We start from the raw sequence: 14,633 nt of genomic DNA, 5'->3' as shown, positions 1-14,633 counted from the left end.
CAAATCCGATGTCTGACATTTACCAGCTTGTGGGCCTGGGAAAAACTCACTGGCCTCAGTCGTATCATCCATAAAGATGGAGACAGTATACCTACTTTGCAGAGCTATGGACTAGACAGTATGTAAAGTATTTAACACATTGCCTACTGTAGAGATACAAAAAGGTCTCTTACCTTACATTGAAAAAAGACAATGGTATAGAATGAATACTTCTTATATTCTGCCTGATTCCACAAAGGAATAGAATTCACATAAATCATTACAATTTTGCCCCAAAAAAGTCAAAGTGGAGCATATGACAAAAAGATAAAAATAGGAAAATTAAAAAAGAGAGGCCAGGAACGAAGCCAACACACAAAATACACGCCGCAAACGCCTGTACGCTTGTTGTGGGCGGGCCACAAATTTAATTCCAAGCTTTAGAGTAGCAACACAAAGAGGGAAAATGATCACTTTCAAGATTCAAAGTGTCCATATGACAAAAATAAACCAGGAGAAGCACAACTATTTCTGGTGATGAGAACAGAGAGATATTTTTACAGTGGGTTCTCGTTAATGACAGAAAATGAATAATACAGTATTTACAGCACTACCATGATAGTACTCAATGCATTCCGTGTTTACACTCACCATGGGTAGGACACCTCGGCCGACTTTCTGAGGGCTACAAAGATGAACATGAGACGGTTTATGCTTTTAGAGAATTTACAGTCTTGCAGACTGAGATGAATGTGCATCTAAATGATTATAATACCATGGGGTGCCTGGGTCACTCCATCGTAGAAGCGTCTGACTCTCGGTTTTGGCTCATGTCATAATCTCATGGTTCATGGATTCAAACCCTGCATTGGGCTCTGTGCTGACTGTGCAGAGCCTGTCTGGGATTCTGTCTCCCTCTCTCTCTCTAACCTCCCCTCCCCCCCACATGTTCTCTCTCTTTCTCTCAAATAAATTAAAAAAAAAAAGTGCTATTACTTAAAAATAAATCGATAAACAATTATAACACAAGGACAATATGCAACGTGCCCCAAAAAGGAAAGATAAATTCTGACAGAGCATTAGGGAAAGCTTCATCGAGTAGGTGGTCTTTCATTTGGCCTCTAAAAACAAGCGTTTGTGTTTTGACAGATCTTAATGCAGATATTTTCAACCATTCAGAAACAGTGGAGAAAATAATACAGTGAATTCCTTTCATCTATCTTTGACATTTTTCAGCAGTTTACTAATTTTGTATCACCTATGTCCACTTTTTGGGTTTACTCTGCTGGGCTATTTTTCAGCAAGTCCCATTTATCGTGCCATTTAGCCTGTAAACACTTAGTATGTCTCATTTTAAAAAACATAACCAGCCACCCATTATTATACCCAACAGAATTACCAGTTATCCCCTAATATCATCCAATTTCTAATACATGTTCGGATTTCTTAAAGGGTTTCAAAGATTTTTTTCTTTTTTCTTTTTTCTTTTGTTAGAGTTGGTTGTTCCAATCAGGATCCTGACATGGCACACACATGGCATTTGGTTGTTAGGGTATAGATGTGACCCAGGAAACGTAATACTGTCCCCGCCAACCCTTTTCTCAGGCCAGTGGCTTATAGAAGGAATTGGGCAACCGTTTTGCAGCGTGCTAGATGGATAGAATTTTGAAAGGTAGATATTTGGGGAAGGAAAGGCCACCTCACACACCTGGAGTAAGAACTGTGAGGCGTCTCTGCTTGGGTGTTGGGGTGCAGATGATACTGTCCATCGGCCTGTGCTATTCTTCGCACAGTGGGAAGGTGGGCTTAGGGGTATGGCTTGGGGAACAGTCGTCGTTAGACTGGGGTGAGAAGAGTTGGAAGCCTGGCTAAAGACCGTTGCACGACTGATTGCTAGGATAATACTGAACGCCAGACCTAGAGCGGCAGAGTCATGTTGCCAAGAGCTGAGGATCCGGAGCCTACCTACCTGGGTTCAAATCTCAGCTCTACCACTCTCTAGCTGTGTATTCTTGGACAAATTTCTTAACATACCTAAGTGACTGTTTTCTGAGCTATAAATATGAGGGCTTATACCGATACCTGCCTCAAAATGTTGTCCTGGGGATCAAATGAGATCACCTGTAGGAGTGTGTAGTAAATGCTCAAAAAAGTTAGCAGTGGTGCAGGCAATGGTAGAAGGATCATCCATGAGAGGCCTTGCTGAGTGGCCTGCATGAGCTCTGGTGACCAGGGATGTGTTGAGAAACAGGGGTCAGGCACTTAAAGAATCACTGATAGCTCAACTTTTTAAGTCTCTTCTTCCCCACCCTTCAAAACACATGCATACACACGCACCCTACCATGTGCAAAAATAGAAAAGCAAGCAGGAAAAGGACTTAGGAGAAAAAGAAATTAGGATTTTTTTCAACAGGATATAACGGAGACATTGGAAGAATATCCACATGGAGACAGTCACTGGAAGTTGAACACTGAGCTCTTGAAGTCTAGAGAAATGGCAAAGTTAGGGTTATAGCTTCTAGGGTCATCCACGTTGAGGTAAGTGAAGCCAGCAGTAAGATAAAAACCACAAGTGAAAAGGTGCAGATTTAAACAAAAGCAAATTCACACATATACACACACTCAACACACACACACACACCGTAGTGAGTTCTGCCTGAGCACACTGAAGACGGTTTAGGGGCAGAAGGAAGAGGAGTTAGTGAATGAAGCAGGCTGAGATGTGTTTGAACATACGTAGGGGATTTAGAAATGGCGCTGTAATGGGAACCAAGATTTCTAAGGAAACCATTGGTTGGTGCAAATGCGGACCTGAAATAAAAGAGGTCTGGGAGGCAGCGACTGATTTTGGTATTAGGAAATAATTTAGGATGTAGGGCCAATTCTGGGGAGTGTGTTCGAAATGCATATCTAAACGCAAAGCTGTCACATATCAGTAAAAATTAAAGACACACAAGAGGGAAAGAACTGAAAGATGGGAGCAGAAAATCTCAGGTAGCAATCTCAAAGTGCGTAAAAAGGTAGAAAAGGCCCTAACTGTGAAAAAGCCACTGGGTTTGGTGAACAGGAAGTCACTGGTACCCTCTGAGAGCCACAAAATGGAATGGCTCATCTTTGAGTTGTACATTTGTGAATTGCAAGCCCTGTGAACGCATGCACCATTTTTTGCAAGAGGGCCTCTTCCATATGGTGAGCTCAATCCCTTGGGAACTAAATTTCAAAGCGACTATCTAATTTTGTAATAAAACAAAAGCCATGTGATTAAATTAGATCAGGGTGATTTGCACCCACGTGTAAAGAATCAGGAGCCGGGTGTGCTCAGTTCCAGCAGAAAACTACAAGTCTCCTTCCACAGACTAGCCTCAGAAGTGCTCAACTAGATGCTAAATGAAAAACTAGACACATGTTTTCCCCAGCAGGCATATTCTGTGCATGCTCTGGGGCCCACAACCTCAAAGTTAATACTTGAGTCTAACATGCTTCCTGAGTAACACCACCGCCATCATAAAACTGCTCTGGGGAACGGACTGCGGTGGATTCGGAGTCTCACGTTTTCTTGGGTTTTGCAGGTAAGATCTTAAAGGCACCGTTGCCAGACGGTCTCAGGGGCCACTGCCAAGCTCTGGTGTTGCTGTTTTTGCACCCCTGCTTGATCCAACCAATGTTTCTGCTGATATGCGTATTTGCTGGTAATGAGTGGGCAGCCGGGCGGGCTGTCCCAGGCTGCATCTGGAGGCTGGTGGTTGAAGGCAGATGACATCAGGCGCAGGGCTGCGTAACTGACTCATACGAGTAGTTATCATCAGATTCCTTCACGGCCACGCGCACATTGCAAACATACGGAAGGATGGAGCTCCCCTAAGCCTACCACGCAGCTTGGTTTAGTCTATAACAATTGATCCCTGCTTTGTTCTCTCTTTCTGTTCTTTACCATAACTGACGGGGTAATGCAGCTGGGCTTCAGGCCGGGCTCACCAAAACCTCCTTTCCTTTAATGGCAAGGCAGCCACGCTCATGGAGGAAAGAGAGAGAATTCCATGTCTCTTAGCTTCTGGAATCTGCAAATCGGGGCCAAGTTACAAACTGCAGGCATGATCACACCTCGTTGGTTTTAAAACCACGTTCTGTTTCTCATATCTGAGTAGTCTTCATGGAAACCTAAAAGCGTGTCTGTGGGTTGGATGGCGAACATGTGCTGTCTTGTCATCTGAGGACAACAGTTGATTTCCTCACACACACACACACACACACACACACACACACACACCCCACTGTGTAAAAGGAGGCTGTGGGCAACACAGAAAGATCGCTAGGGTCTCCCCTAAAAGTGAAAGCAGGACAGCTTTACTGAAACTCATAGCCAAAGTTCTGAATCCTAACGGGTTTCATCCATATGGTTGATATTTGAGTCTCTACGTGCTCACTGCTGGTCTTTATGTAGGTACCACATCTGCTTAAGAGTTAAAACAGGTGTCCTCCCCAGCCATAAACAAGATTTTCAGAGGCGATTCTGGGGCCCCTTGTGGCCTCCACGTAACAGAAACAGAACTGTGACAGCCACGAAAGTCCAGTTCGAAGGCCAGACAAATCAAAAAAATAAGGATACCAAGGGAACAAAGACACTTAAGGACGTCAGTGAGAAAAAATAATGAAATAATAAAAAGCAAGGGTACTATGACACTCAGTCCATGTTTCATGATCAGCATGACTCAATCTGTCTTCACGTGGTGCTGGTTTACATTTAAAGTGTAACTAAAAATAAGCCTCAAAATCCTAGATTTTCTGAAGTAGCAACACAGCCTTCACTTCAAATTGCACATCATTTCTGACATAAAAAAAGCAGTTGAGGACGCAAGAAGCCTTTTTCCCAAGGTGTCGGCTCTGTCCCACAATGTCATCACTCATATTGCAGTCCAGCATTCCCTAGAAATTCTTCCAGTGCTTTCGATCGGACCTCCTGGTCTCTGGGTCCTAAACTCACACACCTTGTGGGGGACACAGAACAATCGTCCCCCAAAGATGTCTGCATCCAAATCCACTGAACCTCTGACTATACAAGAAAGGGGGATTAAGGTTGCTGCAGAGCCGACCTTAAAATAAGGAGATTATTTTGGAGCACTGGGTGGGCTCGATGTAATCACAAATGTCCTTAAAAGTGGAAGAGGGAGGGTTAGAGACGTGATGATGGAAGCAGGGTCAGAGAGATGCTATTTGGCTGAGTCTGAAAATGGAGAAAGGGGACCACAAGTCAAGGAATGCGTGTGACCTCCAGAAACCGGGAAAAACGGAAACATTCTCTCTAGAGCTTCCAGAAAGGACAGCTGATGTCCTGTCAGAGACTCCTGGAGTTTATAGTCCACTGAGGACCATGTCAGACTTCTGACCTCGAGAAGTTTAAGATAGTAAACCTGTGTCATTTTAAGCCACTAAACGTATATTCATTTGTTACAGCAACAACAGCAAACTGATACGTGCTGTCCGGAAGCAGAGACAGCCTTACCTCGGGAATGTTACCAGGACACGGACAGACAGTGCCTGGGTCTCTTTGACAAGAACACCTATTCATTTACTTTTTTCTAGTTAAACTCCAGCATCCAGCAAAGTGCTAATCCTCAGAAAGGATGATATAAAATGGTGCAGCATCTTCTAAATTTGTGTGTGTGGTGGGGAGGAGGTACAGCTGGAGGGGAACGTAACATTATTGTTAGAAACTCAATCCCTTTTTAGCGAACCTGCATTAATGTGATTTTAAAAATCTGCCTTTTCTGTTCCCCGGTGCTTTTTTCTTCAAAATATCCCTGTGTGCTTTGAATGTTTGGATAATCTTCTGAGATGATCTACATCTAGAGAACTTTAGCTCCCAAATCATGCAGATTTTTGGACTATGCCTTCAACGTGATTCAGATAAGGTCTGATAATATTAATACAGTACAGCAGCAAACGGTCTTCAATTTGAAAGGGAACAATTTAAGCAGAATGCTTGGAATAGCTGACAGGAGAATGTTAACAGATTCTACGTGGAACTGTACATTGGTTTTTTTTGTTGTTGTTTTGTTAGTTTTCATTGGAGAAAAAAAGCAAGAGATCCTCTGAGTAAGTTAATTGTACGTAGACCACAGATACTTTTATGCAAAGATTCTCAGGATCCCCTCGGAGTGAGGGCACAACAAAATTCCATGCTTAGAGGTAAATGAGGATGTGTCGGGCCCTATATCACTCCCTTTGCCCCAAATGTCCAGGAAATCTGATTTCTTTGCCAAGGAACAAACAATGAGTCATCAGACAAGATGAGTGTTGAGCACCTTTAAGATCTGACGGTGGACTGTGGTTGCCATCAGGAGACCATGCCAGAGAACGAACGGGTCGGTCTGACCTGTCGAACAAAATTAAAAATAGAACGGGAACACTTACCCTCATGTCTCCATTCACAGTTTTCGGTGTGTGATTGAATGCGTGCGCAGGGTCCTTATTGTACACTTTGAGGAGCGATCGGTCCTGAATGTTCCTGGAATCAAACACAGCAATAACTATGGCAGATGAAAGGAGCCTTATTTTGCCCATGTCTTTTGCCTGCCCTGGAGAATCAGGTAAAAGACATGAACAGACACTCCAGCTGTTGTCTACAATCAACCAGACAAAAAGTCCCTTCACCACAAAATAGGCAAAAATAAATAAGGAAAAGGAGAAAAGTGACTTCGGCTTTTCTGTCCTGTTTTTGTTCTTAGGAAAGTATCAGTCTTTCCCCAGAGTCCTCCACCCACAAATACCAGGTAGCACGGGCTTTCTTTCAAGATTTGAGCAAGGAAAGCTAACACTTAAAGACACAATAAAGCTCCAATACTTACAATACGTTCAAAGAGATGTGGTTAATATTTAAATATTTAATAGTTTACTTTGCCCAAACACCTGGTTTTCTGCTTATCTCATGAATGCGCACAAATGAAAATGGTTTCCCCTTCAAATACTGTCAGCAAGGAAAAGAAAATGTATTTGCAGTCCAGAAAAAAAAAAAAAAAAGTACCACCAAGATCAAAACTAGTATCCTTCCGATGCTTTTTTTTTTTCTCTTCCACCGTGGGTTTTAAAAAGACTTTTCTGCATACAGGTTGACTTACTGGACGTGTAGGGTATTTAGAAGGAATAGCAGAGAAAGTCTTCCGCTGGTCTGTCTCTCCTTCTGAGCCCAGCGTTTAGAGCTCCAGTGTCAGCCATAGGGCAGCAAAGGACAGAAGTCCCACACCTTGCTTAGAGCCCTACCTTATAATTGTTTAAAAGCCTATGAACGTCGATGAAGTCCTTCTCCCTCCACATTCAGCTTTCATCAGCAGAAGGGCCACCCAGGGCACTTTCAGCCCCGTCTACACTGAGTCTCCCCAAGGCCGGTGCGCTGAGCTCAGGGAAATGTGTGCAGGAAGACGCATTCCTTTCCTCCAGGTGCAGCACACGCTCTGTGGGCTGATCGCAATCTCTGGCATTACTGGGTTATGTTTTGTTTTAAATGAAGTGAGGGATTCTTGGACTGGTCTTGCTTCCCTCCTTTAAATATGTCAGTAATTGCTTTGAAGCAATGACTAGCCCAAGCTTGCATGGCTGCCCCAGCCTTCAAGTAGCTCATTACAAGCCGGTGTGAGAGGGGTTGGGTTACTGCGAAGGCAAGAGCTCACAGAAGTTGAGGATACAGGAATTCCCTAAAGGACCCTCCTGTGGCTGGAGGGGGGGGGGGGGGGGAGTCACAAGGGACAATATGAAGAAGCTAAAAACCTTACTTGAGCCATGAAAAAACTTAGTGTGATTCTAAAGGTATTTTAAAAAGATGAGGTTGGTTTATGATTAATTTAGAAACATGCTCATCCAAGAGGAACCAACAGTAAAGGCCCAGATTGCATTTACCATGGCAACATTTACAACATGGGATTTCAACCTGACCGCTCTACAGCATTTCCCTAAGGAAAATACGAAGAACCCAACACAATGACGAAATAGTTAAATGTTTAACAAATACGCTCTCACTTCAAAAATACTAGATATGAAAGGAAATTTGTCTCAAAAATACTGGATGTGAAAGGAAATTTGTCTCTGGGCTCAGAAGATGAAAGCCATTGTCTTCAGTTATAATCTACAAGGTACATTTTGTGGGGAAGGGGGACACTGCATATAATGCCGATGGTGAGAATTTATTCTCCCATTCAAATAAAACGTAATTGAGGCATTTTATGCACATGAGCAAAGAAAGAGAGTAATTCTTGGGAAAAAAACCTACATTTGATCACTTAGCATAAACATTATATTCATCACGAAATAAAAACACTTTACCCACTTAAAATATTTGTAGGTCCATTTTTATAAGGAAATCAAAATACTGAAAAGTAAAATTATAGACAAAGTTATAAATCAATGACTTTCCAGTTAAACATTAAAAAAATTTTTTTTTAACGTTTATTCATTTTTGGGAGACAGAGACAGAGTACGAGCAGGGGAAGGGCAGAGAGAGAGGGAGACACAGAATTGGAAGCAGGCTCCAGACTCTGAGCTGTCAGCACAGAGCCTGACCCGGGGCTCAAACTCATGAATCGCGAAATCATGACGTGAGTCGAAGTCGGACGCTTAACCGACTGAGCCACCCAGGCACCCCACCAGTTAAACATTTTAAATGAGATTAAAATCACTTTCACAAATGTAAACATATTAACTGAATATTATTAATGTTTAAAGAAAGGATCCCATCTTCTCTCAAGCACTATTTTAAATCTATTTTATCAACTGACTTTGCATCAAGGAGAAGTATCTCAGTTTGACATGTGGGGCGACCTCTTCCTCTTTGACCTCCCTCCCATCTCTTTTTCTAAGACTTCCTTGCAACACTCTGGAAGAACGTGTAGAGGAAACCCTAGCAGTAACACCCTGAGTTTGGGAAAGTCTCCAGAAAATCGTGACTCATTGCAGCTTAAAAGTGCTTGCATGAAAATAAATAAGTAAATAAATAAAAATGGTTGCAAGACAGTGGGGTCCAATTGTTTCTAATCACCTCATCAAGCTTGAGCTCCATAATGAAAAGTGGCTTCGTGTAGTGTCATACAGATTTATTATTCCAGTACTCTGACTGCACAACATGGAAATTCAAGAAAATTGCTGTAAAACAATTGCTGTATGTCTGTGTGAAAATACTACATGCGATCGTATGACCGCAAACACACTCTTCAGAGATACTGCGATCACTCCACGTTTAAGTTCATGCTCTATAAATTCGATTTTGTTTTTTTGGTGACAGGCTGATTAATAATTTATTTCAAAAAACAGACATGAATTTTCTGATACCCATGAATATTTAAACGTGTTTTTTAAAAGCAGCAAGGCCGTGCAACAGATGTAGCACCCATACCTTAGGGCATGCGTCAAACTTTGAAAGCCCTAAATTACTCATACACTTTGGCACACGCCTAAATATGTCATCTGTGATCATTGTTAGATATTTATCAGTTTACACTCAGTATGCACTAGGAGGCATATTTTTAGGAAGTGGTTCTTATTAATTTCATAATGAAGAAACAGGGCATCCTGTTGTCCCCATGGGGAAGGGACCCAAAAATCCAAGTTGTGGACCAGGTCAGTTGGTCAGGGAACATTCCGAGGGAATAAGAAACTCGTCACCAAGGATGCGGACAGTCAGGCCTGGGGCTGGGCTTGGAAATAACCTGGCTGTGTGATCTTGAATGAGCCCTTTAACTTTTACACATCTGAGTTTCTGGTCCCATAAAATGAAAGGGCTGAATTAGTCACTACATAATTTTTTAAGTTCTAAAATGTCTAGAGGCTATAGGAGCGACTGCTTTTCTGTGCTGACCTAAGTCCGGTTTGTCAGGCTGTTTGGCTGGAAGAGATCAGATGGGTCCCCTCTGCTCTGGACACACCAACACCTCAGTAGACACAGATGTTTTTGCTTCTGTGCAGCCTGCTGCGGCTTGAGTCTGTTTAGCTTCATCTGAGAGGACATTCTCCTGGGGGCCCTGGAGAAAGCCCACCTGGGAAGTGAGATTCTTTGGTAAGGCCAACTATTTAAGAAAAATATGAAAAAGGACAATGTTTCTCGGCCTTTTTTCTTGTGGACAACAGCACAGGGTCCCCTGCTTCGACTCTAACCTGTTGTTAGATATGGCGCAGTGGGATCATTACCTAAAAGGTTTCACAGCCTCTGTGAGGGAAAGAGCACTTGAGAAGGAGCTGGGAAAGTTCCAGTCACAAGCATGGCCTTATGGTGTTGATCAAGTCCCTCCACTACCTTCTGGGCCTCAGTTTCCCTAACTCTTAGTGGACTAGATTATTTCTTAACATTCTTTTCAGATGTAATAGGCAAGGATCTATTGTGGAAGAAGTCTGTCCTCATCTTTGTAAACCAGACCTTATAAATGGATTACAGAAAAGCAGATCGTGAATCCACACCTGGGGGTAAGATAAGCCTACCAATCAGGGTAATAGCTGTGCTTTGTTCATGGGGACACGGAGAGATTAGGACTCAGTACAAACTGTAACAATGCTAAATGCAGTATGTTGGACATACACATACACACACACACACGCGCGCGCGCACATACACACGGTGTAACTACCTACCTTACATCGTTTAGTTCATAATAGACATTTCTGCTTTCGTCTTTGATGTAAATGGCAACACTGGGCGACTCTAGCATCTTCATGGTGAGCTGCTGTGGAAAGGCACTTACGAAGAGAGCACGGATTGTGTCTGCACTTGTGATTTCATTCGGCATCCTGAGCTGCTTGGTTTCATCCCCATACTGGAGATAGAGAACACCTGCATGCAAAATGAACAAGGTTATCAGTCCAGATCAAGATGCACACAACACGCAGCAAAAGTTCAGCCACTCCTGTCTTACCACAGACAGCAATGTTCAGGACAAGCTTGGAAAGAGTGTAACAAGAGACATTTGTTTGGAATTTCCAAAGATTCGCATAAATATTCACTTTTATTCTTTGGAGTCCAGGCAGATGTTAAAGAGGCTAATTTTCAACTCTTAAAACCAGAGACAGGAAGCTAACTTCTGGTAGCCGAAAGCAAAAGACAATACTTGATTCCCCTGAAAGGAATATTTAGGAATTTGACTCCGTAGGGTGATTTTCCCCATGTCTTTCGCTAACAAACAACACAATCATTATAGCGATGGGTACGCTATATAGTTTAAATCTTTATAGTCCATTCAGAGACATGTTAAGTGGAAAGGCTACTATATTTCTGTGGCTCTAATACATATTTATTGAATGTTTATACCAAATGAAACTATCTAAGAAAAGAATCTGGCACCCCAATGTTTCAGAAAGAAAATGGAGCAAACCAGTTACCCAAAAGACAAACGGAAACATCAGATCACAGAATTTTGGAGTTCCAGGGGGTATGTGGCTTCCAATGAACAATACCTCCCGGTATTCATACCCCTGTGAGTGTAATCCCTTACCACATTGTGTCTGGGTTTGACCATGTCTCACTTGTTTTGACCAATGAGACATTAGCATGCAAAATGCAAAATGGAGGCTTGGTAAGTGCTTGCACACTAGACCTTATCTTCTTGATGAGTGTGGTCTTGGACGCTCCCTCACTGAACCAAGCTTCTGTGAGTCCAGCTGAGCCCAATGGCGAGGCCCCGTGAAGAAGAATGAAAGTCCTGACTGACAGCCCCCACTAAGCCCCCATTCGATAGCCGGACCACTGGCCAGTCATGCGGGTGACCCATCTTGAGAGCACCTCCAGCTCCCAGGTGACCTGCTCCAGCTGTCAGATGGAACGGAAATGCAATGCCCCCTCCAAGCCCTGCCGAAACTACAGAATAAAGCAAATAAATAGTTGTTAATTTAACTCACTATGTTTAGGGTCCCTTGTTATTCAGAAATGTATAACTGAAACAGGATATCAAAGATCCGGACATTTCATTTGAATCCACTTCCTGTGAGAATCTATTGAGGACAGACTAATACCCTTAGAGTAAGCTTTGGCAGGAGAGACTCAAAAGAGAATAGAATATGGTTTCTGATTAAAGATGGCAATTCATGCAACAAATTCGTCTCTATCTCCTCCTGAAAGTCCAGTAAGGTGACAACGAAGATTAACAAAGCGTAAATTAAAGAATTAAGGGAATGAGAGAGGAAACAACAACAGACAAGAGAAAGTCAACGCCTAAGTCTTCAAGGGGAGAACTCCACACAAAACATGCAGGGCTGGGGCGCCTGGGTGGCTCAGTCGGTTAAGTGTGTCTGACTCTTGATTTCGGCTCAGGTCATGATCTCAGGGTCGTGAGATTGAGCCCTGCATCAGGCTCTGTGCTGAGCGTGGAGCCTGCTTGAGATTCTCTCCCTCCCTTTCCCTCTGCCCCTCCCCCACCCGTGTGCGAACTTAAGCGCGCGCTCTCTCTCTCTCAAAAAATAAAATAAAATAAAATAAAGAAATAAAATAATGTCCCTTTAAAAAAAAACCAACAAAAAAACACAAAGGAGACTAACAAACAAAAAACATGCAGGGCCAGGGAAGCTCCAAAACCAAAGCAACAGATCCTTCTGAGGGGAGGAATTCAGACTGAGTGCAAAGCATGAAGCCCGATGGAACTTTTCCTTCTTTTTAATGGTGCTGCAAACTGTTTGAAACTCCCCTTCTATCCCACTCAGCCAACCGACTCCCTACAGAAGAAGACTTAAGAGGTAGAATAAAACAGACTGGATTCTGGCTCATCAGGCACAGGGGGAGAGTGGGTGAGGTGCCTTCTGACAAAATGCTTGCAAAGAGGTGACCCTCAGTCAGGAAGCTGGAGGAACCCTACAGGGGTTCCATTACACTTGAGGGTAATGGTCAAGTGCTGTCTGATCACCTCATTGCGAAGTGGCCCAACCCCATATGAAAGCTTCCAGTTAGTACGACTATGCCCCACTCACACATTCACAGACTACCCAGGATTAACAGACATTTCACAGAAACCACTAACATGAAACACCAAAATAAACAGAAAACAGAAACTCAGAAAAGATGAGACTGTCCAAGAAAAGGGGAACATTTGGAGAACAAGGGCAGTCTCTGGGAACCATGACAGCAGGAATTAAGAATTGAGGGAGAAGAGGCGTGCCTGGCAGGCTCAGTCAGTAGAGCATGTGACTTTTGATCTTGGGGTTGGGCGTACAGATTACTTAATTTAAAAAAAAAAAATTCAGGGAGGAAGAAAAAGTTGATGAAATCACAGAAAGTAGAGCAAAAAGATGATGGGACAGGAGACAGTGAAAAACAATAAGAAAAACAGAATTATTTCAGAGCATCCCAAGTCTTACTAACCGGAATTTGGATAAAAGAGATTAGGAAAAGCAAAAGTTCTACAAAAAGTATCCTGAAAAAATGTTCCCCCACAATGAAGGACCTGACATCAGAGATCGAAAAAGCTTATGAAACACACCACAGACTCGGGCTTGTCACTGAGACATTCCAGATGGTAAGGGGAGAACAGAAGGTCCTACAAGTTCCCAGGATTTGGGGAGGAAGGTCACAAAGAATCAGGAGTCAGAAAGGCATTAGAACAGCCACCCGGAGGGGGCTTGGGTGGCTCAGTTGGTCTAGCCTCTGACTCTTGATTTCAGCTCAGGTCATGATCTCACAGTCCTGAGATGGAGGCCCCCATTGGGCTCTGTGCTGGACATGGAAGCTGTTTAAGATTCTCTCTCTCCCTCTCTCTCTGCCCTTTCCCTACTCTCTCTCTCTAAAAAAAATAAATTAAAAAATTTTTCAATAGAAAAGTAAATAAAATGAAGGAAGGAAGCAAAGAAGGAAAGAAAGGAAGGAAAGAAAGGAAGGAAGGAAAGGAAGGAAGAAAAGGAAGGAAGAAAAGGAAGGAAGAAAAGGAAGGAAGAAAAGGAAGGAAGGAAAGAAAGAGAAAGAAAGAAAGAAAGAAAGAAAGAAAGAAAGAAAGAAAGAAGGAAGAAAGAAAGGAAGAAAAAGAAAGTCAGTCAATAGCAACTCAGAAACCAGAAGACAATGGAGAAATAGCTTTGAAAATCCGGAAGGAAATATTTTTGATCTCAGTCTATATCCATGCAGACCATCAATGAGGTATTTATCATAATCAGCTTCTCATGAGGCCTTTCCACCTTGTCCAAAATTTCAGCAACCATTCACCCTAATACTTCATACCCCCCATTCTTATTTCATTTCTATTCCTCAGTAACATTCACATACAGTGTAATTCATATTTTAACTCTTGCTGTTATTTGTCATCACTTTCTTCCTTGAGACTGTAACCTTCATGAGGTCTGGGATTGTTTTTTAAACTTTTGTTGTTGTTCACCACAGAACCCTTAGTGCCTATAGATACCACCTGTCGCGCAGCAAGTCCTCAACAAATGTCTGTTGAATGAATGAAGGAATGAATGGTTTGTCAGTCAGCCAAAAGGAATGTTCGTCTGGGGTCTCTGCAAGCTGTAAGGGCTTTTGCTACATGAAACAGCCTAGTAGTCTTGTTTCTGATTTGTACACAGATTAGAAATACTTTCTGAAGTAGCTGTTTCCTTATTCCTTGATTGGAGTAGTCCTTCTGCGCTGAGCATAAGCAGCTAGATTTCCCCTCCGAGGAAATTTTGATCCTCAGCTTCTTCAGGGAGTGAGTTTTTCAAAATAT

At 42.7% G+C, this 14,633-nt stretch overlaps 1 protein-coding gene across 11 annotated transcripts in view; it reads right to left on the bottom strand.

Moving 5' to 3' along the window:
- KIAA1217 (KIAA1217 ortholog) overlaps positions 1-14,633 on the bottom strand; it is a 301,399-nt gene that overhangs the window by 88,667 nt on the left and 198,099 nt on the right. For all 11 annotated transcript variants that reach the window (XM_042945110.1, XM_042945119.1, XM_042945111.1 and 8 more), the window contains 2 exons: positions 10,588-10,786; positions 6,391-6,484 (listed from right to left, as the gene is read on the bottom strand). In XM_042945110.1, coding sequence (XP_042801044.1) covers positions 6,391-6,484; positions 10,588-10,786 — 293 coding nt within the window. The remainder of the gene's footprint in view (positions 1-6,390; positions 6,485-10,587; positions 10,787-14,633) is intronic.

This window comes from Panthera leo, chromosome B4 (assembly GCF_018350215.1).
Source record: "Panthera leo isolate Ple1 chromosome B4, P.leo_Ple1_pat1.1, whole genome shotgun sequence".
NCBI lineage: Eukaryota > Metazoa > Chordata > Mammalia > Carnivora > Felidae > Panthera > Panthera leo.
The sequence above is the reverse complement of the archived record's forward strand: the minus strand, read 5'-3'. Positions and strand labels throughout refer to the sequence as shown.